At 34.4% G+C, this 23,746-nt stretch overlaps 3 protein-coding genes and 1 non-coding gene across 4 annotated transcripts; all 4 read left to right on the forward strand.

Annotated features, from left to right (window-relative positions):
• Positions 1–1,812: 1,812 nt before the first annotated feature.
• Positions 1,813–22,992, forward strand: TAF2 (TBP-associated factor 2). Its single transcript, XM_028064785.2, has 25 exons — positions 1,813–2,099; positions 2,240–2,579; positions 3,913–4,058; positions 4,177–4,243; positions 5,712–5,911; positions 6,003–6,156; positions 6,316–6,400; positions 6,517–6,608; positions 7,175–7,300; positions 7,422–7,475; positions 8,307–8,375; positions 9,772–9,869; positions 9,963–10,307; positions 10,389–10,476; positions 11,340–11,465; positions 11,545–11,601; positions 12,242–12,321; positions 12,408–12,450; positions 16,919–17,005; positions 18,999–19,088; positions 19,498–19,556; positions 19,641–19,731; positions 19,811–19,976; positions 20,538–20,721; positions 21,507–22,992. Exons 1-25 carry the CDS (start codon positions 1,981–1,983, stop codon positions 22,693–22,695), a joined length of 4,155 nt encoding a protein of 1,384 aa, XP_027920586.1. The 5' UTR covers positions 1,813–1,980; the 3' UTR covers positions 22,696–22,992.
• On the forward strand, positions 5,195–5,267 carry TRNAF-GAA (transfer RNA phenylalanine (anticodon GAA)). Its single transcript has one exon. It is a non-coding gene; the product is annotated as a tRNA-Phe (tRNA).
• LOC146887987 (uncharacterized) lies at positions 14,054–15,106 on the forward strand. The gene has a single exon (XM_085671496.1). The coding sequence runs from the start codon at positions 14,054–14,056 to the stop codon at positions 15,104–15,106; it is 1,053 nt and encodes a 350-aa protein (XP_085527622.1).
• On the forward strand, positions 15,122–16,523 carry LOC114178727 (uncharacterized). Its single transcript, XM_085671495.1, has 3 exons — positions 15,122–15,495; positions 15,568–15,970; positions 16,046–16,523. Exons 1-3 carry the CDS (start codon positions 15,122–15,124, stop codon positions 16,418–16,420), a joined length of 1,152 nt encoding a protein of 383 aa, XP_085527621.1. The 3' UTR covers positions 16,421–16,523.
• Positions 22,993–23,746: the final 754 nt, after the last annotated feature.

Consider the following 23,746-nt stretch of genomic DNA (forward strand, 5'->3'; position numbering starts at 1 on the left):
AAGTTGGGAGTTCGATACTATTAATTATGAACATTTTATACTAAAAATAAATGAATTTTTTTAAAATAGTGGACATGTAAATATTATTTCTTTATGACACTTTTTGTTTTCATTCTTATTAAATATAAAATAAAATTTATATTTTAAATTCTAACGATATAATATAATTATTTATTAAAGTTTTTAAAATTATCCGTTTCTTTTATTTATTTTACATAAAATTATCTATCTTCTATTTTTTTATTCAATATAATTATTTTTTCATATTTTTTCAATTCATTTTATTTTATTTTTAATAATTTGAAATTTATTTTATATATTAATTTAATAATATTATAATATCATCTATTAATATAAATAATCTATATTTTAAAATTCCGTACAAATATAATATCATCTTTGTTTATAATGTGTATATTGATACATTATTTTTACATTTTTCATAACATTAAAACCTAACTGACAAAATCCGATATTCAACGTTTTTGTCGTATTACCTTTTTCTACAAAAGTCAGAACCCAACTTACTTTATATAATTAATAGTAAAAATATATGTGTTATGATAATTGAAAAAGTGAACATATTATTATTATTGTTTTTATTACTCTTATAAAATTAAATATAATTAACTTTTATTATTTTATTATAAATAATTTTTATTTATTTTGTAGGTAGCTTTATGATTAAGAAAATGAAAGTTTAAACAAAGGTCAAATTGAAAAAATGTTAAATTCAAAGTGACTTAAAGGATAAAATTGATAAAATAATTATTTTAATTTAAAAATAAATTATTTAAACATTAAAATTAAAAAATATGTGATACTAAAAATGAAATCTTTTATATATAAGTATAGATTATGGTACGAATGATGATGCAAACTGAACTAAATCATGTAAGTCAGCATAAAAGCTCGCAAGTAAAGATGTGGATTTAACTTGTTTAGGTCTGTCCCGCATAATACACAATTCACGTAGGTTAACAACAGATTGATCCGCATTTGGACTGGATAACTCACATCGATTAAATTTGTAAATTTTAATGGCGCTAGAAAAACATGTGTATTTTAAATAATTTGTTCATTCGCGTTTATTCTGCAATCCATTTAAAAGTACATTGTTCATTTCGTGCCAAAACTGGTTTCTTATTGTACCTTTCTTCTCTAATTTCAGTCTACTCTAAAATAATGTTTATTTTCAATAATTATGAACATAAAAGTTATAAATTATAAAATTATGAATATTTCTTATTTAAAGTTTTTTTTTTTATATAAATCACTGTTTCTACTGATTTAATTGAATAAAAAGAAGTTATTAAAAAGTTAGGTCGGTCTATAAGATAAATTAGTTTTCGTTTTCAATGTAACTTTTTACAAGTCAAGCGGGACAAACCAAAATGGTAGGACTCTTAGATGTGCCAAAATATACAATTATGTAATTTTAAATTTATGATATTACTATTATAAATTTACAAAATTATATATAAAATCTTAGGTTACTAATTTTATATAAAATTTAAACTTCATCTTCAAAATCAAGCTTCTAATGACAATTTTTAAATCATGTTACTTATATTTTATTTATATATTTAAAACAATTAATTACAATAGGTTTAATCTTAAGTTTAAGCTTATTAATACTATTGCATATTATGTTTCAATAATTATGTTAATACGATTTTATCTATCTTCAAAAAATTATTCATTTGTTTTTAATGTATATCAGTACTCTCCGAATGGAAGGGGACATGGGTTCTATAGTAGCTTTATTTACTCCTAAAATTAATTTAGCAGACATTGAAAGCAATTGCAGATAGGGCATTATATCGTCATTGCTCGTCCAGGCCTGACTCAAGCACAATACTACTGCTCTATATCTCTATAAATAAAGCATCACTTCAGCTATCTCAGAGGGAGACAAACTCGAAGAGAGAGAAAGATACCTCGATTTGAATTCGATTATCGTTTCTCACTCTTTTCCCTATGGCGAAACCTCGCAAGACCAAGAACAACGAAGACCCCAAGCCCGAGAACTCTGGTGCCCTAGTTCACCACCAGAAGATATGCCTCTCAATCGACATCGACAAACGCCTAGTCCACGGGTTCGCAATTATCTTTTTCCCTTCCGTTACTCCATAATTAGCATCTCTACTATACGCTGCTGTTGTAAATTAGGTTTTGTTACCGCTATCCCGTGTTTAAAATCGATCTAGAATTTTATTTGTGTTGATTTCACTTGTAGGTACACTGAATTGGAGATTGCGGTGCCGGAGATTGGGATCGTAGGGTTGCACGCGGAGAATTTAGGGATTGAGAGTGTTTGGGTCGATGGTGAGCCCACGGAGTTCGAGTATTACCCGCATCAGCAGCAGCAGGTGGAAGATGATAAGAGGTTTAGTTCTGTGTGTTCTCCTAGCTCTGCTGCCGATGCTGCTGTCTCAGTGTACATGTCCTCTCTGGAGAAGGAGCTGGTGCCCAATTTACTTATTAACTGCTGTAAACCTTCCAAGACTGAAAGTGAACAACAGCAGGAGCAACTAGTTCCGGAGAACGGGTTTCACTCCACGGCCGAGCCCAAACAGGTTATAGTTGCTGTCTATGAACTCTAGGTTTCAGCGCTAGCCCCTAGCTGAGCAATTTAGAGAGTTATGTTAAACGAGACTTGAAAACCCTAGGCGTAGCAACTGAATTGTAAATAATATAGCCAATGACTAATTTAGCTCCTGAAAATGTGATTAGTTTTTTACTTTACTCTTATATTTAGTGTAATTAAAATAAGGTCCCTGCTACTGCGATATTTTACCACACACCGACATTTTGGCCTTTTGATTTAGGTTAATATTATCACCTAAATTTTTACATTACAGTAACCTTATACCACCATCTGAGGGACATATTGCGGTTTCAACTGCTTTTTGATTTTTTTTAGTTCTAGGAACAGGAGTGACAGTTTGATTAGCAAATCACTACTGGGGCTAAATTGTCTATATGGATAAACATTGTGTTCATACCTGTAATTATCGTTTATTGGAAGTAATTAGGCACTGAGTGGATTTTATAATTATTTATATAGAAGTATTTGCTGAATTGAATTTATATTGTATTTATATATTTATTTACCTAGGGGTCTTGATAAGTGCCTAAGGGCACTGTTTAAGGAATTGAAAAGATTTTTTTTATTGAAAATCACATTAGAGCACATTTCTTCATATAGCAATAGTAAACTTTCCTCTTTTAATTCCTTATTCAACGCTCTTAGGATGCTGGTTAGCATGTATTTTTTAATATATAATATATTTAATTATAATATGCTTGTATTATTTAATAGACTTGCTGCCATGGGTTTGGGTTCAGTATGACCTACCTGAAATTAAATTGTGGTTATGGTTATCCTTTACGTTCTGGGAAATAGTGGACAATGTCAGCAACAATTGTGGTCATGGAGAGTCCAAAAGCCTTGATGTTGATATCACATCCTTCACATTATGGGAAATTGCAGACTGATGCAGTTGCAAGGCTGTCATTGAGTTAGAAAACCTTGCCGTTGCTGGTGAAGCTACCGACTATTTTATGAAACTTTGGACCCATGTTCATACTAAGGACTATCAACCCATTTATGAACATTGTCCTCTGCTTGCTTGGACTTTGCACGTGTTATTTAGATGTTGCACTGATGAAATTGTGATGTGTCACCACAAGTGCTATTTTATTGTGTCCTTTCTAAATTTTCATCTTATTTTTGTATTTTTATTTCTATATATTTTTGGCCCACTCATCGTAGGAAATAGGTTATTTTTTAATGGTTGAGATAGTGCAACATTGTTCCATGAGAATATGGCAGTGAAATGTGAGAATGAGTAGTTTTGGTGAGGTTTACTATTGGTGTTTTCTCATGTAGGTTGATGTTGGGTGCAGAATGTGAGAATTGTTCGTATTGACTATTGGATAGAAAAGGCAGAGACAGGAATCCACTTCAGAAATAATCTTCTTCATACTGATAATCAGATAAGGAGAGCTAGATGTTGGTTCCCCTGTATAGATGACAATTCACAACGATGCTGGTATGGGCTAACACTCCCCCATTTGTGTGTCCATATCCATGCTTACATTTCATTGTAAATTTATTTACTGTTCATCGTGTGAGCTTGAAGTAATTATTGTTGTTTTGTTAATGTTCAGTTATGACCTGGAGTTCACCGTAGCACACAATCTTGTGGCTGTTAGTACGGGATTCTTGCTTTATCAGGTAGCAATGAGTGATACTAATATTCTGTTATTTAAGTTATGAAAGCACAAGCAATACTATTTTTACATAAGCTGATAACATTTTGAAGCTGTTTCTATTGATAAGCACATTTAATGTTCTTTCAAGTCAAGTCAGGTTGGAAATTGGAATTTCCTTTGTTTGTAATCCCCGGCAATTGGAGTATGCCTACTTTGGTTTTTCTTTTCTTATGTTCCACAGGTGTTAGATGATGATTGGCTTCAAAGTCAATCAATATTCTTTTTGGGAATATTCATTGCTGAAAATGACTGACTGCTATGATAGAACTTTAGAAAACTAAAAATCACTAGTTTTCTACATAAAATGAATGTTAAAGTTATTGGTTATCTAAAAAATATTGGAAATAGTGATTTCCTACACATGATTAGTGTTTTGCTGCCAAATAATTAAGCTTGAGATGTCTGGTAGAACAGTGAATTATCTGCTGATTTTGATTTTATGCGCTGCATATTGTCGTTTTCTAGTCCATTTATTCATAATTTGTTCACTGGACCCTTGAAATACCTTAAAGGAAGAATCTTCTACAGTGTTGAATTTGATCTGCTTATCCTTAAATTGTGTTCTTGCATATTGTGAGGCCCAGTGAACTTTTGGAGATCGAGCTCACTGTTCTGTTTTTTCCTTTCCTCTTTGGATCAGATGCAACCTTTCTCTTTTCTGTACCCTGTTTCTTGTCTTCTCTCTCTTAAATGATAAAATTCATCTGCAAAATACTCTTGTCATCTGGGACAAAACATCAACATAGTGATATGACATGGATTCCAATTTGTTGCTGATGCATGATTCGCGGGTTTAATCAGTCAGCCATATATGGTTATCACTGTCAATTTTTTGCGAAGGGGTGTGGGGTTAATGCAACTCTGCAACACTATTGGCTGGATATTGGTTTCTTGTTGGTGGCATCTTTGATTTGCGGTGATAGCTTAGTTGGGAGAGCATCAGATTGAAGATCTGAAGGTCGCATGTTCAATCCATGCTCACCGCACCTCCAGGGTCATGGATCGGTTTAATCAAAGTTCTCATCTAAGGAATTGGTCACTTCTTGTTTAGATCTTTGGGTTGAATAATTCATTTAATTTTTACAAAATTTAGAAGCAGTTTTGCATTTTTGTCTTCTGCTACCATTTCATGGAAGGGAAGATAAAGGAAAAGTACCCTTTGTCTAAGTTGGAAAACATAATTATTGTTATTATTATTGACGCATTCCTTTACTTGGTTGCATTCTGTACATGCAATGGAATATAGATTATATATGATACCCTGTTCCGCTGACCACCCTCATTTCAGCGAAATTGCTTGACCCTCTCCTTTGTTGTTATGCTTCACTTTTGTCTTTATTTAAATTTATAGTTCGATATGAAAATTTATCTTGTGTTATACGCCTTGCATAGTTAAATATGTTTTTGTTTGAACCTCCTTTCTTTTTCAGGTGTTAAGCAAGGACAATCCTCCTCGGAAAACATATGTCTATAAATTGGATGTTCCAGTAGCTGCAAGATGGATATCTTTGGCTGTTGCCCCATTTGAAATTCTTCCTGATCACCAATTTAGTCTCATATCACACATGTGTTTGATGCCTAATCTGTCAAAGATGCGGAATACAGTGGAATTTTTCCACACTGCCTTCAGGTATGACACGTGATAGTTCAATTTAACTAGCAGGTTGCTTTTAATCACAATTGTATAATGATTGGATAGTTGGACTTTTATTGGTGAGCAGCTGCTATAAGGATTATCTTGCTGTAGACTTTCCATTTGACTCATACACGCAAGTTTTCATAGAGCCAGAGACGGCTGTGTCTGCATTAAGTTTAGGAGCCTCTATGAGTATATTTAGTTCACAAGTTATGTTTGATGAGAAGGTTATTGATCAGGTCAGTTCATTACTTCAACTCTTTTAGTTGATTGCCTTTTTTCTAATTATACTCATTCTGAATGAATAAAGAAATTGTTCCTCTTGTACTTGAGGGTTTTTATGCTTATGATTTTACTACCATGCCAGCTTAATGATCAGCTTATGTCTTTATTGGCAGACTATTGATACTAGGGTAAAACTTGCATATGCTCTTGCAAGACAGTGGTTTGGGGTGTATATCACTCCTGAGACACCAAATGATGGTAACTTATCAGAGGATATTTCGATTTCTGTTTTAATTTGAATCGATTCTTTGGGAATTCAGCAAATTTTGTGCTTCCTCTAGTGTGATTGATGAATTCTTATTTGCACATTGCAGAGTGGCTCTTGGATGGACTTGCTGGCTTCTTGACAGATTTTTATATCAAGAAACATTTGGGAAATAATGAGGCACGATACCGGAGATACAAGGTTTGTTTTTCTTTTTGGGTTAGACTGGTCTATGTGAAGGCTAACTCGTTGTGCATTATATTATAAATTAATGAACGTGTTCTCTTTATGGGTGTATATAAAAGTTTGTGGTTCAACATGTTATTGGGGTCTGGATGCTTTGTAGTTTGTAATGTTCATGTATTCTCATAAGTATTCTTGAGGATGGTGCTGTTTATAACCATTTTTTTATCCCCTCTTAGTTTTTATTTTTCCTTCTCTACAGATTTGTTTTAAGAGTTTCTCTATTGTAAATGGTATTTAATCCCACATGAAAAGGTGATACTTGAGTCAAAGAATGCAATTAAAGTCATCTCCATTAATGACAATGTAATCAACATATACAGTAAGATAGATATACATGCTAGATGAAGAATGAAGTGAAAAAACCAAGTGATCAGCTTCACATGAGTCATACAAACTCATGCAATATTTAAACATGGTGGTTGATCTGTCACTCTAGGTTGAGGACACTATTCTGAGTTGAAAGTGCAACAGTTAATATGGTGATTGCATTTTTTTGCGTGCTAATGTAAATCACTCTACAGGCAAATTGTGCTGTTTGCAAAGTTGATAATGGTGGAGCGACAGCTCTGAGCTGTTCAGCTTCCTGCAAGGATTTATATGGAACTCAGTGTATTGGTTTGTATGGAAAAATAAGATCGTGGAAGTCTGTAAGTATTTTCCTTTCCTTTTCTTCTCCCCCTACCTGTCATCTTATAGCATTGAGCAAGTACATTAGTGTGTTTCCTTAATCACTATTGAATTATATAAATATTATTTTCCCCTTTTCAGGTGGCCGTTCTTCAGATGTTGGAAAAGCAAATGGGTCCTGAATCTTTCCGTAGAGTAAGTCCTTGACATTTGCAATATTTATGCTTCTAACCATTCTACATATATGCTGAATGTGTCTTAATATGGTAGTCAATAGTGTGCTTTCACGCCAGTTTTGTGCTGGTGTGGAGTGGCTCCCCCTGCACCAAAAGGTTGCATGATGTTGCACCTCAGGATTCTGACTGTTTTGTGGGTTGTGAGGCCAAAACTGCAACATATTGCTCCTGCTGACATGATATAGGTTTAACATAAGGGATTCAATTCCTGGCTGGAAACAGGATCTTTTGTGTTTCTGTTTATTTTCGTGATAAAAGGGGAACTTTCTATTTTAACCTATAATACACAATTTGCACCCCAGTCCTTCTCCCCCACATTCTGCTTCTCTACTTTCTTCCTGTCTTGCCGCATCTTTCCTCTCCATTTCTGGTAGGATTTCCAATGAGGTTTCCGGTGGCGATACCAACATAACCTGCAACTTCTGATAAAAACTGTACAATTCTTTATTCTTTCTTTTCTGTTTAGCTGCAATGGTTTCATGCGACCAACCACCCTCTGCCACTCAACCTGTTAGATAGTGACGGATGTCAAATAATAGTTGTGGAATGTAGTGTAGCAATGTTCAGGCATGTATTCTAGAATGTTCTTATCAACTTAGGCAATAGGCATCCCTTCCTTGGAGATATTTTTGGTGGTCTCCTTGCATTCAACACCTTTTCCCATTGTTCATCATCTGCCTTGATCCTTTTAGTGGTTTTTGTTTTTCTTACCATTATTTATGAAATTTTCTTTTTCTATCAATGTATTCTAACTCTTTGGTGATATTTTTTGCTTGCTATCAATGTATAGATTTTGCAAACGATTGTTTCTCGGGCTCAAGATAAAACACGTTCCATGAAGACTCTAAGTACTAAGGAGGTAATGTACTTTTGGTTCTGTACAATATGTGGCATATTACTGAAATGTAGCTTCTGAGACATTGACAATTATCTATGCATAGTTGGCTGAGTCCGATAAATGATATAATGTGTCATAACAACTTCTTTTAGGTTTATCTATCTATAAAATTGCATTGTCATGAATATGACAGCTATAGGATAAGTAGATTGTGCCAAATTGATGCAAATGAGAAAAGGGAGGATAGGAGCATGGGACATAATTAGTGTCATTGGACGATGGAATAAAAAATGCATAACATTCGACTAGTTTATTGTAAGAGTTTCTATCATTTAGAAAACTTCAAAGAGTTAGAATTCATCCGATTTCAAGGAATTTTTTCAAATTGTGAGCCATGAGCGGGAGTGCAGGAATTCTCTTGTTTAACACATAAGACACAAAGAAATGCTTTTAGAGAAGCAAACACTGAAGAATTTCAAGCTTTCCGCTTCAGTATTTTGGCCTCCTTTTTATTTCACCTATTTAATTTCTTCTGTATTTTGTTTTTCTTGTCTTGTCCGTTTCATCTTATAGTCTCCCCCCAACTGCTCTCGACTCTCCCTAAATAATTCTCTTGTTTTCTGTCCTAGCAGTTTGAAGTGTTGGGTTTTTGGTATTTTCACTAATATGCCACATCTTAAACTTGGATGCACCTTTCTTTTTTTGCGCCCTGGAAGGAGTGTTGAATCTTCGGTTGGGGAAAAATTGGCCTACAGTGAGTCAGTACCATAGATTCATTGTATTATAGTTCCATAGAATTTTCCTTTGAGTTCAATATACTTTTGCAATCATAATTAAGCCTGAAATATTTATTCATTTCATCGACCAAGCTTCATTGTTATGTGACTTGCCCATCAATATTCCCTCCTTTCAGTTTGCAATCATCTAGATTGTTTGGTTATGGGTATTTTTTAGATTTACAAATTTTTCCAAATTTTCATTTTTCATTAATATGATTCCAATTTTCTTCTCTTTCCAATTTCAGTTGTGAACTTATACTTTATTTTCTGAAAAAAGACATTGTTATGGTATTAGTACCTCTTGGATATACAGAGTAATTAACTGTCATATCTCAACGGGAGTGCCAGACTAGGCATTACGCATTTTACATTTGAGTATCTGACCATCATGGGCCTTGCCATGTTGCTCTATCTTATGCGTTTAATTGATGAAACAATATGCATAAAAGGGGGACAAGCAAATTGATGAAATTTGCTTTGAATTGCTTTGGTAGTAAATATTTTTGTCCTTGTAATCTCACGTAGAGCTGAGAAGTATAAATGTAGTTTAATCTTCAATGCAATGATAGCTGAAGTATCTTGACGGTTTTTTCTTTGGACAATGTAAGGTGGATCTGATAAATTTTTTCAATACACAGTTTCGACATTTTGCCAATAAGGTTGGGAATCTTGAACGTCCATTTCTTAAGGATTTCTTTCCACGGTGGGTTGGTTCTTGTGGATGTCCTGTTTTAAGGTATAAGAAAGGATTTATTTGTTACTCTTGATTTCATTTTTGGAACGCTATCTATACATGTATTGTGATGGGTTACCTCTTGCTGTTGCTAAGGATGGGGTTTTCCTATAACAAAAGGAAGAATATGGTTGAATTGGCTGTGTTGCGAGGATGTACAGCATTGCAGACTTCAACTACATCCACTCTTGATATTAATCCAGAGACAGAAAATAGAGATGGAGATACTGGATGGCCTGGTATGATGAGCATCAGGGTATATGAACTTGATGGTATGTATGACCATCCTATTCTGCCAATGGCTGGAGAAGCATGGCAACTATTGGAAATACAATGCCACTCAAAGCTTGCAGCTAGACGCTTTCAGAAGCCCAAGAAAGGGTTAAAACATGATGGATCTGATGATAATGGTGACGTGCCTTCCATGGATGTGCGCTCAAAGTATTTATCAGTTTCATATCTTATTTGTTTTAATTTGTGGTTGTTATGATTTAGTTTCTGACAATTTTTCTGTTATGGCAGTACTGAGTCCCCTTTATTATGGATCAGAGCAGATCCTGATATGGAGTACCTTGCCGAGGTTCATTTTAACCAACCTGTTCAGATGTGGGTAAGGATGAATTGTTACAGCCAGTTGATTTTATTTGGGTTATTGTGATATAGTATTTTGCTATGCTATTAGACGCACCACATGTTTCAATTTTTTTGGTCTTTTTCTGACTTTTATATGTGATGTGTATACAACTAGTTTATTTATCACTTGACAAAAGCTAACCGTTGCAATTGAAAAGCCTAGGGCCTCAACCCACTCTAGGAGTCTATATTTTGAATGTGGAACTCATTAGTAATACCTTGCCACTGAACACTAGCATCCTACCATGATCACTGCCTTGACACACATAAGCTGGCTGTGGAGTAGCCTTATCCCATTCTTGGTACTTGTTTTGCATCACATATTGAAAAGTATTGTCCAATTGAGAGTTTATAAATCCAAACACCAGAAGTCATACTTCCATGTGGAACTCAAATTCCATACCTGACTATTTGATCTTAACATCATACCCTGGTTTCAGATTTTTAATCTTTGTTGTCTTATATTAAAGTGAATGTTCAAATACTTTCCTTTTCTGTCTTTTAGCATTTGTGATGTTTGAATAGTTGGTATGAAGTTCTTTGAAAATTAAGATCGAGTGTCTACCTGAATCATCTCTCTTTGTTTAAGTTCCTTTCTTAGTTTTACATCAGGCACCTATTTCTTGAACTTTTTTTATTCTATTGGGGAATCTAGAAGACCTAATTACATAAAACGTGCAATGATGCAATGTTTTGTAATCATACGCATTCACCTTTTTGCCTTCATTAACAAATCATGCTCATTCATTTGTGTGGGTTCGTATTTGCATCTTTCATTATCATATTTAGTATTTTGTTGGTTATGTTTATTGATTCTAGATATTTAATTTTTTTATTTAGATCAATCAATTAGAGAAGGACAAAGATGTTATTGCTCAGGCACAAGCAATTGCAGCCCTTGAGGCATCACCACAACTATCATTTTCTATTGTAAATGCCCTAAACAATTTTCTTAGTGACTCCAAGGTGATTTCCTTTCTTTAATGTATATTCAGTAGTAGCTTTTAAATACAAAATTAATATCTGTAGTCTTTTGGTTCTCTAGGCTTTCTGGAGAGTACGGATTGAAGCGGCATTTGCATTGGCAAATTCAGCATCTGAGGTATTCAAATGCTATGTTACTTGTTGCATTTAACTTTATGATATACCTCCTCCTGTCTTGAATATAAGCAAACAAAATAAAAAATCTCTTATCTATTGGTCTCAAATATTAGATGTATTAACTAAGTTTAACTTATGAGATTCTTTCCAAAATACCTTCATTTAATTGAGGTTTTATTTCCAATGACTCTATATTTTTGTATTAATTTTCAAGGAAGGGTGGTTTAAAAAGAAGTTTATGTTGTGAAAGAGTTAGGTACAATTAATTAATGCTAACTCTCAATAAGTGGACTTTAAGCCTATCATAGTCCTATAAAACCGGCTTGTAGAGTGATCTTTACACCCATTTATATGTTATAAAATGTCTCTTGTGATCTCCAATATACCCCAGCCGTGGCATCTGGTTTTGAGACAATAGATGAACTGTAATAACTTGCTAATCTCTGCCTATAAGTTTAAGCATGCCTACATCTGGTGGCCATTACAACTTTGAAATCCATTCAAGAGTTGTTCATGTTCAGGAGTAACTGGGATGCCATATATATGACTACTATTTGTTGCATACGTATCACTGTAGCAGTGTAGTTAATGGGTGTAATAATTTGAAATGTGAATAATGTTGTCATTTAATTGTCTGACAGGAAACTGATTTTTCTGGTCTACTCCATTTGGTGAAATTTTATAAGAGTCGAAGGTTTGATCCTGACATTGGACTCCCAAAGTAAGATTCTGAAAATTATTGTTCACCTTTTCTCATTTAACTTTGGCAATATCCAGTGACAAATTTTGTTCTACTATTATTGCCAGGCCGAATGATTTTCATGATTTTGCTGAGTATTTTGTTCTTGAGGTAATGCAAGGAGGTAGGATGTGTAAGTTACGCTTGATGTGATGTGATTTTGTAATATGTTTGTTATTTATTGTGTTTGAATATTTGTGGTGTTCCATCAAGTGTTGTTTCAGTTTTTATAATTTTTAATAGAGTTTTTTTTTTTTTTTTGGTAAATGGATGCGTGTGGTTATTATATATCCATGTGCCAATATCTTCCTTTATGATCTAGTGCAATATATTTGTCTGATTTCCATGATAGTGTGTACATGCCAGGTTATTGAACTTTGGTAGCTGTTCTCTGTAGGCAGTTTTACATTGCTTATTATTGATAGAGTGGTCAGTTTGGTGTGCTTAGCTGTATTCATTTCCTTAATTATCGTAATGCATTAATGAGACCAGATATGTACTGTATAAAGTTTAAGTAGGAGGGAATATGTCTATGTTAGTTGTACCTGTAAACCCAAATGATTAAACCTTTTCAGTTTGATTCCATGGTTTGTGAAAAATAAAATACAAAACGGTAGTCTCTGGGTTTCATTTGGAGACAATGATCATTCTGAATGAATAAATGATTGCTTTGGGAATTATATCTGCGGAGTGATATTTTGAGTCTCAATGCAAAAGACACAAACTTCTCATAATGACTGTTGTGGTTCTGATATGTCTTTGACACCTAGAATGCTTCTAACCTCCTACAACCTACTTTCAATGAGCTCTATTTCGATTTCTTCTACTGTCTAGTTTTATGGTGTTAAACTTGTGGGCATTATGAATTAAATAAATTCAAACTTACAATTTGTGTTGTCATCAGCTGGTGATCCTATGGCCTTCTCTATTGGAATCTTGAAGCTTTATCTTTGATAGCATGGTTGCTCCACCCTCATGAACCTTTCTGCCCTTGTGCTAATTATAATGCCATCCATTAACTAAGATTCCCATATCCCTTTTACAAACTATAATGTCATCCATGGTTATCAAACTCGCGAGTTAACTCGTTAACTCGGACGAGTTTGCGTTCCTACACCTGGTTTCCGAGTTAACTCGGAAGCTAACTCGTTTTTGGAGTAAAATCGGTGGAATCGGAAGTGGGATCGTTAAACTCGCGTAAAATCGCGATTCTGCGGCGTGAGCGAGTTCGAATGGCTGAAAAATTTAAAGGGGAACGAGGTCGTTTTGGGGGGGGAGAACTAACCTAATTTTTCGCGATTTAGGGTTGTCGTTCAGTGGCGCTTCTGGAGCTGTTCTTCCTCGCGCTCGCCATCGCGTTTCCATTCACTGTTGTTCGCCATCGTTTTTCTGCTTCTGCTTCACCTCGCCGTCGCGTCCAGGTCTCCTCGCCGTCGCGTCCAGGTCGCCTCACTGTCGCGCTCGTTTCGCGTCACCGTCGTGTTTCTGTCGCGCCGCCGTCGCGTTCGTGTTGCCTCTGTCTTGCCTGGCCGTCGTCAACGCCTCGCCTCGTCGTCGGCAGCAGTGATCGTCGCGTCTCCTCTCCCCTCGTCGTCGGCAGCAGATTGTCCTTCAGTACTGGTTTTTTCTCTTTCTCGTGTGACCATCACTTTTATTTTACGATTAGTATTTTTTTTTTAAATACAAAATTATTTTACAATACAGATTTTTTACAATGTCTGGAAATGCATCAAATTCAGTGGATACTAATCCAAGTGCATCCTCATCTATCAAAAGTAGAAGTAAAAATGCTCCGGGGAACCGCTCTGATATTGGATGGAAACACGGATTTGATATTAATGGCAATGGTAGAAAAGTCAAATGTAACTATTGCTCAAAGATTGTGAGTGGAGGGATATTTAGATTCAAACAACATCTTGCTGGAACTAGGGAGGATTCTGAACCTTGTGCTTCTGTTTCGGACGAAATAAAAAATTTGATGATAAAGATAGTTGCAGAAGCTAAGCATGCAGCATTAAAGAGAAGGAAGTTGAATATCATTGATGAAGAAGATGAAGAAAGTGAAAGTGTTGAAGGAGGACATATGCTGTTTGGCTTTAAAGGAAAACAAAGAGTTGCCAATGCTAGTAAAGGGGGAGTCCAAGCAACTATAAATCAGATGATGAAAAAAGGATTCAAAGAAGAGGTTGATGCTCAAGTGGCTGAAGTCTTTTACACTAGTGCCATTCCTTTCAATGTGATTAGAAATCCAGCATTTGCAAAGATGTGTGAAATGATTGGTAAATATGGAGTTGGCTACAAACCACCCTCTTATCATGATATTAGAGAGAAGCTGCAAGCTGTGAGCAAAACAGATTTAATGCTTGAAGAATACAAGGAGGAGTGGAAGAGAACTGGTTGTACCATTATGTCTGATGGTTGGACGGACAAAAAAAGACGTTCTATTTGCAACTTCTTGGTCAATAGTCCTAAAGGGACGGTTTTTCTTTATTCTCTTGACACCTCAGACATTTCAAAAACAGCTGATAAAGTTTTTAAGATGTTAGATGATGTTGTTGAGTATGTTGGAGAAGAAAATGTAGTTCAAGTTGTCACTGATAATGCTGCAAATTTCAAGGCAGCTGGAGATTTGTTGATGCAAAAAAGAGAACGATTGTATTGGACTCCATGTGCTGCACATTGTATTGATTTGATCTTTGAAGATTTTGAAAAGAATTTGAAGGTCCATGAATTGACAATCAAGAAGGGAAGAAAGATTACCACTTAAATTTATGGAAGAACAATGTTGATTTCGATGTTGAAAAAGTTCACTAAAGGTAGAGACTTGATAAGACCGGGTGTGACTAGATTTGCAACGGCATATTTAACTCTTGGTTGTCTTCATGAATTGAAGGCATCATTATTGACCATGTTTAACTCCGATGAGTGGACGACAAGCAAATTTGGAACTTCACAAGAGGGGAAAAGAATAGAACGCGTGGTATTAGACAGCCGGTTTTGGAAGAATGTCTCCACATGCTTGAAGGCCACTGCCCCTCTTATGGTGGTCTTAAGATTGGTGGACTCAGATGTAAAACCCGCAATGGGTTTCATTTATGAAGAGATGGATTGTGCAAAAGAAAAGATTAGAAACAATTTTAACAATATTCAGAAGAGGTAAACTTCCAAACTTAAACTCATTAAAAGTTTAATTCCTTATGTCTGAAATTTGTTTGGTATTGAATGTAGTTATGAAGAGGTTTGGAGAATAATTGATGCTCGATGGGATAGTCAACTTCATAGGCCTTTACATGCAGCTACCTATTTTCTCAACCCCCACTTCCACTATGAACCTAACTTTAGATGTGATGATGGTGGAGAGGTTAAAGAAGGACTGTATGAGTGCATGAGAAGAATGGTGCCAGATATTGCAGAAAGAAGAAAAATTAATTTGCAAATTGTTCAATTTCATTTTGCTAGAGGACTTTTTGGAATGGAAGATGCAAAGGAATGCAGGAAAGAATTAAATCCTGGTGAATGGTGGGAGATGTTTGGTGATGCAACTCCGGAGTTGAAGAGATTTGCTATTCGAATTCTAAGCTTGACTTGTAGTTCTTCGGGTTGTGAGCGTAATTGGAGCTCATTCGAGATGGTAATTTAAATTATTTCTCATTTATAATTTTCTTTATTAGGTTTATATCTACTAAAATTTAATATTTCATTTTAGGTTCATACAAAGAGAAGGAACCGTTTGCATCAGAAAAAGATGAATGATTTAGTTTATGTGATGTATAACTTGAAGTTGAAAAGTAGACAACTTCGAAAAACTGTTGCTCTACCATTTGATGACATTGAATCAGATGATGAATGGATAACTGAAGAGGCAAATGACGTTGTTGAGATTGAGCAAGCTGAAGGTGAAATTGATGTTCAAAATGTTCCTTTAGATGGACCAACAACAGATCCAGCTCTAGATGCTCTTGATCTTGATAATATAACTTTTGATGCCAATGAGGATGCACATGTTTCATCAGGGGAGGAGCTGGATGAAGATGAAGATGATGATGGAGATGATGATATCATTAGAGGATTAGAGGATTAAACATAGACATTTGATATTTGAATTTATGTTTTACAGTATTTGTATGAACATATTTATTTCAAATACTTTTAAGCTATATAATTTTATGGACTTGTTTGAATTAGGATATTATTTATATCAATTGTTTTTTCTTTGTGAAGTAAACTCTTACGAGTTTACGATTCGAGTTTACTGGGCTCTCACGAGTTTACGTAAACTCTCGAGTTTGACAACCTTGATGTCATCCATGAAATACCCCCTTTTCAAATTATAATGTTATCCATGAACTCGACCCTTATCTGTGATCATTTACATTCTTTTCTTTTACAATGGTTTGTTGTGTTTTACAATTGAATATTGAATGTCTTGTTTATGATATGTTTTTGTCTGTTACCTTTTGTGATACTAATTCTGAACTAGTATGCATATTCTTCTTGTGGCTAGATAACAAATAATTGTTTATTGATTTGCTTTTAAAACTTGGCAAGTCATTTTTGGTTTAATAAATTGCTGTTGTAGGCTATTCCACATGCTGTTGCCATGGTTAGAGCCGCTGACAAGAAAAGCCCAAGAGAGGCTATTGAGTTTGTTCTACAGCTATTGAAGGTTATTATTTACTTCTTGCTGTATGGATTACTTTCTTATTTATCAACTAATGTGACATTGGTATCAACTGTTATACTTGATATTTTAGGAGGGAATATTTTAGTGAAACAAGCACTCAACTGAACATCAAATGTTGGGCTAATAAAGCAATTTACTAGAGACAAATGACAGGCTAATAATGCTTATCTTATTTCTTATGTTATAATGCACCTAATGTACTTGGTATGTGTTGAAATGTAATTTTTATTATTTTTCTTGTGTGTATCCAGCTTTTAGGGTTAGGGTTTTAAGCAAGTACCTTCTTTGTACCCTATATATATACATCAATAAAAGTCCAAGAGAGTAGGTTGAATACACTTTTTTCAGTCCTCCCATTTGTTCAAGTGTATAATAGCTAACGTATTTTCCAAAAATCCAATGCATGCAGCTTGCTGTAAATACAAGGACATGTTTAGTTTGGAAAAAACATTATTTTTCTTTCCTGTTTTCATAAATACTTATGAAAAAACCACATTTTTTTCACTATGTTTCCTATTTTCAATGATTGTACACAAAGAGTTAACAAGGACGTACTTTCTTTAGGGGATATCAGTTCTTTGATCATGTGCAACTTCAAACTGTTGAAAGTATTTAAATCTGCCCTAGTTTTTGGTTTCTAAATGACCAAAGAAACAAGAAGATCCATTGCACGTTGAATCCCAGTATAAATATTGTTTGCCCTTAGTTCTGACAATATCATTCATGCAGACCACATGACGGGAGACGCTTTAATTGAACAATTGGGTATAGAATTTAGATTGATTTACTACATTTTGGGTCATTCCAAATTTCCAATATTTTTAACATGAACGAATCTCCCTAACCAACATGGATAGTGGTTACAGAAAGAAATCTACAAGCTAATAATTAAATCATGTAATTATCAACAGTTATTTGTTAGATTGGATAATTAGTTGAACTGAAAATAATATTATGAAATGACCTTTGCTTGAGATCTCACATCAATTGAATATATGACTAAACTATAATATACAAGTGGGTGCAAAACTCACTTTACTAAGTCAGTTTTGTAGGGTTGAGGTAGGTTTAAACTCCAGTTTCTTAAGATGATATCATAGTTATTCAATATCTATTGTAGTCAAGTTTGTTGAGTTTATTGTGTCATCTACTATGAAGTTATTATGTAGTCCCGCACTCGATGTCTAGTCCTCGATGTTAAGGGATGTATTAGGATATGACCAAATTATAATATATAAGTGGGTGCAAATCTTACCATTACCAAGATAACTTTGTTGGGTTGCATTAGGTTTTAATTCCACTTTCTTAAGAACCATACTTGAATTTGTTAGAGCACATTGTAGTTTTTGGAGACAATAGATGAATGACAGCTAATTTTTTGTGATTCTGAAAAAAAAAAATGGGGTTTAGAACTGTGACCTTTGGAACTGAAAAATCACTAATTTTTCAAGTGGCTCCGTCTCTCTGACAAAAACCTCTGCATTTTCTTCTGTGAAACCTTACTCAGGCTGAAACTAGAGGTTTCTCCTTCAGTGATCATTACTGTCTTCCTTTTCTGATTATTTCTAGTAGTTTTACATTTTGTTCTGCCTTCATTTTTTTTTTTTTCTGTATGTACAGTCTTTTTAAATCCATTTATTTTACATGGCTGTCATGCTTTCACCATTTGCCACAATGCCATCCCCTATAATTCTATAGCTATTTTTGCTGGCCAGTTTTATCCTTATTTTATATTTAGGATTCAGCTACCCAAATCAAGGGTAATGACTGATTATATCTGTTTTTTTCTCCTTTGGGCTCTTGCAATATTATACTATTTTTGGTTACTCATTGCATACACCAGTACTCTATGGATTCAAATTATGTTGTTTGGGTAGTGGGGTTACTTCTATTGGGAAGTTTTCTTGCTTCTAGGAATATAGAAGTTGCATCATTAGCTTCAGGGCTCATGTATTTTATCCTCGTATTTTTCCAGTACAATGACAACAATGGGAATCCCTACTCAGATGTCTTTTGGCTTTCTGCATTAGTCCAATCGGTTGGTGAGCTTGAGTTTGGGCAACAGGTTCATAAACTATTTTTCTCTTGCTGATTTTCTTTGTTACCTTTGCAAATTAATAATTTAATATACTGATCTGAGCTTCCTGAGTTTGTTTTGTTTTACATTTACCAAAGCTCCTTAAGTACCTTTCTATTAACTAAAACTTGAGCTGTTGAAAAAGAAGTACTGATAGTTAATAATTTGTTTATGGAAAGTGTGATTTTGAGCTTGTGCAATTTCCATTTCTATTTCAACTATGCAAATGTTGCTTGCTATGAAAAGTGTGTTTCTGTGTGTGTGTGTGTGTGTGTGTGTTTAACAGCTGTTAAATAACGTTTGTAATTGATATGGTTCTTACTTTCTTCAAGATAATCTTAGCTATTAGCAGCCTGATTTGAGTATTAGGCTTCTTTCTGACTCAAACTTTTGACAGAGTATTCTGTTGTTGTCATCACTTCTCAAACGCATTGACCGGCTTCTACAATTTGATAGGTGAAATGATGCATTGATTACTGTAGTGGATTTATCAATTTTACTTCCAACTATAATTTACATTTTTGAAATGTCTTTTGCTAGTCTCATGCCAAGATATAATGGAATCTTGACTATCAGTTGTATCCGAACATTGACCCAGATCGCGTTGAAGCTTTCGGAGTTCATTCCTCTTGTAAGTACCTTCTTATTGAGCATCAAACTTCTTTTCAAAGTTTGGTACAAAGATTCTTAAAGCTTCATCTTTACTACAGGAACGAGTTTATGAACTTGTAAAGCCTTTTCGTGACTTGAAGACATTGTGGCAAGTTCGAATTGAAGCAAGCAGAGCACTCCTTGACCTTGAATTCCACTGCAAGGGCATGGATTCAGCATTGCTTTTATTCATCAAGTACTTAGAGGAGGAGCATTCCTTAAGAGGTTGTTCATCTTTTCCCTAGCAGAGGATCTATAGATGTATGTCAAACTAAGAAATTGGTTCAGAATGCTAAAAGTAAAATATTTATAGAAATGTTTATTAAGTTGGACAAGTTTCATAACATATTAAGTTCGTTTTAGGAAGAAAAGAAATCGAAATTAGTTCCATAAACTAGAGTTAAAATTAGCTTATGCATGAACTAATTTGCAGAAACACTATAATTTCCCCAATTTTTTAATTTAACTTATGCTTCAGCTAATTTTAGGTTTCAAAGAAGTTCAATTTCATTTTTTGTTTTTTTTTCTTTCCGTTAGATAGGTTTATTGAGAAATCGTCCTAACTAGTTTTGATCCTCCAATACCAAAACAAGTGTTAATATACAAATTTTATATATTTGAACTCATCTTGTGGCACATAATTATCTTGTTTTTCAAATATTGACAACCTTCTGAAACAATCAGACCTGTATCTATTTTTCCTTTCCATTTTCATATTTATTTTCCCCTTTTTTCCATCTTAACATGCCCCTTTTTATGCTATAAAATTTCATTTTTTGAGTGCAGGACAGTTAAAGCTAGCCACCCATGTTATGAGGCTATGTCAGATGAGGGATGGATTGAATTCAGATGAGGAAATTACCAGCCAAACTCTTGTCTCTATGCTTAATTTACTGGAAGGGCGTACTGCTTTTAATAATGTCTTTCTCCGGCATTATTTGTTCTGCATACTACAAATACTTGCAAGAAGGTATATGTTTCTTATTCAAATGAAATGCATGCTTGCTTATTTTTTAGCTAATGTATTGTGTGAATATTGCATGTACGTGATAAAGCAAAAGCGGATTTTTAACTCTTCAATTTTTCATTTAGCTTTCAAAAATAATTTATTCGGAACTGAACTTTTTTATTGGTCGTAGTCCCTCCATTCACCTTTTTTGACCTTTAGTTTGTCCAATTTTGTTGTTTGTTGAACTCAATGGAATTTGATTATAGTAGTAACTGTGATTCTTTAGGATTTAAACTTTTTATTTCAATCGGAGAGGTACTTACGGGAACTGTTTACGATTTCTGATTTTGCTTGATAATGTTCCCCAAGAAATGAATCTAATCTAGAATATAATGGCCTGTTTAATTTGACAAAATGTTGTTTTTCCAGATGTTACCTAATAATTACAGAAATATTACTTCCTGAGTTTCCTTTATTTTCTTTTTCTGTTTTCTATACAAGAGACGGTGAAATGTTTTTTTTTCATTTGATAATCACGTATTTGGAAACATGAAGTAAAATGAAAATAATGTGATATTTTTGTAATTATTGACGAGAACAAAACATTTTCTCTATTTAATATTTTATAGTAAGTAACTATTTTCACTTTGCTGCTATTTTTGCAAACATTGAAGTAACCAACCATTTTCACTGATGCCGAACAATGACAATTTGTTCTGGCCGTGTTTATATTTACACTGCAGTTTTGTCTGTATTCGAAGAAAAACGAAAAATTCACTGACTTTATTCCGTGCTTTTGTCTGCAGACCACCAACTCTTCATGGGATTCCCAGGGAAAATAGAACGTTGCATATGAGTCTTACAGAAGCTTGTAACTATCAGAAGAACATGTTTGTTCTTGATTCGGATAGCAAACCTTTGGATCTGCCAAGCTCTACTCAAAACCCTACACCAAATCTTGGCCTGGATGGTTTGAGGGATGCACTTTACGAAGCTTCTAAGGACCCACCTGATGAAGCTCCGACACAGGTGCACATTGAAGCTCTAAAGGAAGCACCCCTAGAGAAAGCCGAAGAAGTATATACTGAATTTCCACAGGAAGCACCAATGGAAGCTCCAAATGAAGTTTCCAAGGAAGCTGATACAGTATCCAATAGCCATGAAAGAAAGAGGCTCATCAAAATCAAGGTCAAACAATCTTCTGCTACCAGTAGGGCTGATACTGATAATCAAGTGGTTGAACGTTCTTTAGGTGGTCGTAATGAAATGGATCATGGAGCTAGCAGTTCAGTTTCTGTAGATGCACCCCAGAGGAATTTTGCCGAGACTCTTAGCATGAGTAATCACAATATAGACGAAGTTAATTCATGGCATGATCGTGGTTCGCGCATGACTGCTAGCATTGGTAGTGCTAAATTTTTGAGTGACGGTGATGAATTGGTCAAAGAACTTCAGTGCACTGCTGATTCAAGTATAGTTTATTCGCAACCTCAGCCAGAAGATCCGTCATCATCTAGTATTATACAGGATAACAATGTGGATGCTGATGCACGACGATATGCCAGCCTTCAAACTCTTTCAGTTGCAAGATTTGATCCTGACGGAGAATCATTAGGTAAAGAAATTCCTGCTCGTGGCAAGGAAAAGCACAAGAGCAAGGAAAAGAAACGAAAACGTGAAAGTAGTAAAGGACACCATGATGATCCAGAATATTTGGAGCGAAAACGACTAAAGAAGGAGAAGAAACGACGGGAAAAAGAAATGGCAAAACTTCAGAGTGATGAAGCAAAGAGATCCTCTGTAGAGTTGTCAAGTAAGAAAGAGGAACCTGTAGTGGACGTCACTAGACAGATTAAATCTGTTGAGCCCAGCGGTGGATATAATTCTAAATTAGAAACCAAAAAGATTGATAGCAAACCGGATCCATCTGAAGGCACGTCTGGCGCACCAAAAATTCGAATTAAAATTAAAAACCGAATGCTCAACAAGTCATAGACAATAAAATGTCCATTAATTTGTAGATGTTAGAATGAAAATTACAACGCCTTCATATTTTCTGGGTTGTATTTTTCTTTTCCTTACCCGGGGTACACGGATTAGGTCTTTACAAATATTGATTCGATGAGCTTCATTCGTTGTTAGTTCTTAACTATGATTTGAGATGTCTATGATTGCAATTTCAATCATACAATATTTGTTATCGATGTAAATGATGCGTATCACGGTTTTGTTTAGGATATTGTTGTAAATTTGTAACTTGAAGTTGTAAATTTATAATTTTGTTGTGGTCAAGTATTCAACTTTTTTTGGGGAAATTGTGGGATAATGCTTGCACCGATCCTTTGCAAATGTCGTATTCCACTTAGATACGCCTTTTGAGATCAGTTTTCATTAAGTTTAGTACTCTGATCGCACTAAAAGGTGATGCCTTCATGTGTTGGACAACCAAACTTGTACTTCAGTTGCATATTTTATTATGGCTTTTCATGACTGTCTGAATATAATTAATCTTGGTATCAATTTTTTTGAGGGAGATGTTATGCATGGAACAACTGTTAATTTCGAAATTTTAGAAAGCGTTAAATATTTGTATTATTAGTGGTAAAAAATGTCTGGATCTGCAGAAATAGCAGCGGAAACGGCTTCTAATTTTCTTCTCTCTATTTACTTTTATTATGAAGCTTTTCGGTGGAGTAGCATTTATTTTTCACAAAAGCTTGTTAACGAAAGAAATGGAAAGGATATTTTCTCAGGAGAGATGGCGTTTGTTTTTTATGCTCTTGCATTTAAAATGATGGAAAGGAAATAAAAAATTGAATTATTGTTTGATGTCAACTTTTGTTTCTTCCATTTTATCTTCGATTAAAGAAAGTAAACTTATACATTGTTGTTTTTACTATTTTGTCTCTTCTTTTTTCAAAACATATTGTTAGATTTTTTTTTTTGTGAAACTACTTCATATCATTTAATATGATTTATATGCGTAATTAAGTTAATTTGAGTTTTTATATTTACATTGAAGTGTGCTTTCATTGCAAATCGTGTT

The sequence above is a fragment of the Vigna unguiculata genome, chromosome 3 (genome assembly GCF_037176805.1).
Source record: "Vigna unguiculata cultivar grain cowpea cultivar isolate G323 ecotype 2 chromosome 3, ASM3717680v1, whole genome shotgun sequence".
NCBI classification, from domain to species: Eukaryota; Viridiplantae; Streptophyta; class Magnoliopsida; order Fabales; family Fabaceae; genus Vigna; species Vigna unguiculata.

Bases quoted from the DNA above. Each gene is read 5' to 3' on its own strand.
- TAF2 (XM_028064785.2), top strand. From the start codon at position 1,981: ATGGCGAAACCTCGCAAGACCAAGAACAACGAAGACCCCAAGCCCGAG. The intron at 17,006-18,998 runs GTTATTATTTAC...GTATTTTTCCAG, and splicing joins TTGTTCTACAGCTATTGAAG to TACAATGACAACAATGGGAA. The intron at 19,732-19,810 runs GTAAGTACCTTC...TCTTTACTACAG, and splicing joins TTTCGGAGTTCATTCCTCTT to GAACGAGTTTATGAACTTGT.
- LOC146887987 (XM_085671496.1), top strand. From the start codon at position 14,054: ATGTCTGGAAATGCATCAAATTCAGTGGATACTAATCCAAGTGCATCC.
- LOC114178727 (XM_085671495.1), top strand. From the start codon at position 15,122: ATGTTGATTTCGATGTTGAAAAAGTTCACTAAAGGTAGAGACTTGATA. The intron at 15,496-15,567 runs GTAAACTTCCAA...TATTGAATGTAG, and splicing joins TTTAACAATATTCAGAAGAG to TTATGAAGAGGTTTGGAGAA. The intron at 15,971-16,045 runs GTAATTTAAATT...ATTTCATTTTAG, and splicing joins ATTGGAGCTCATTCGAGATG to GTTCATACAAAGAGAAGGAA.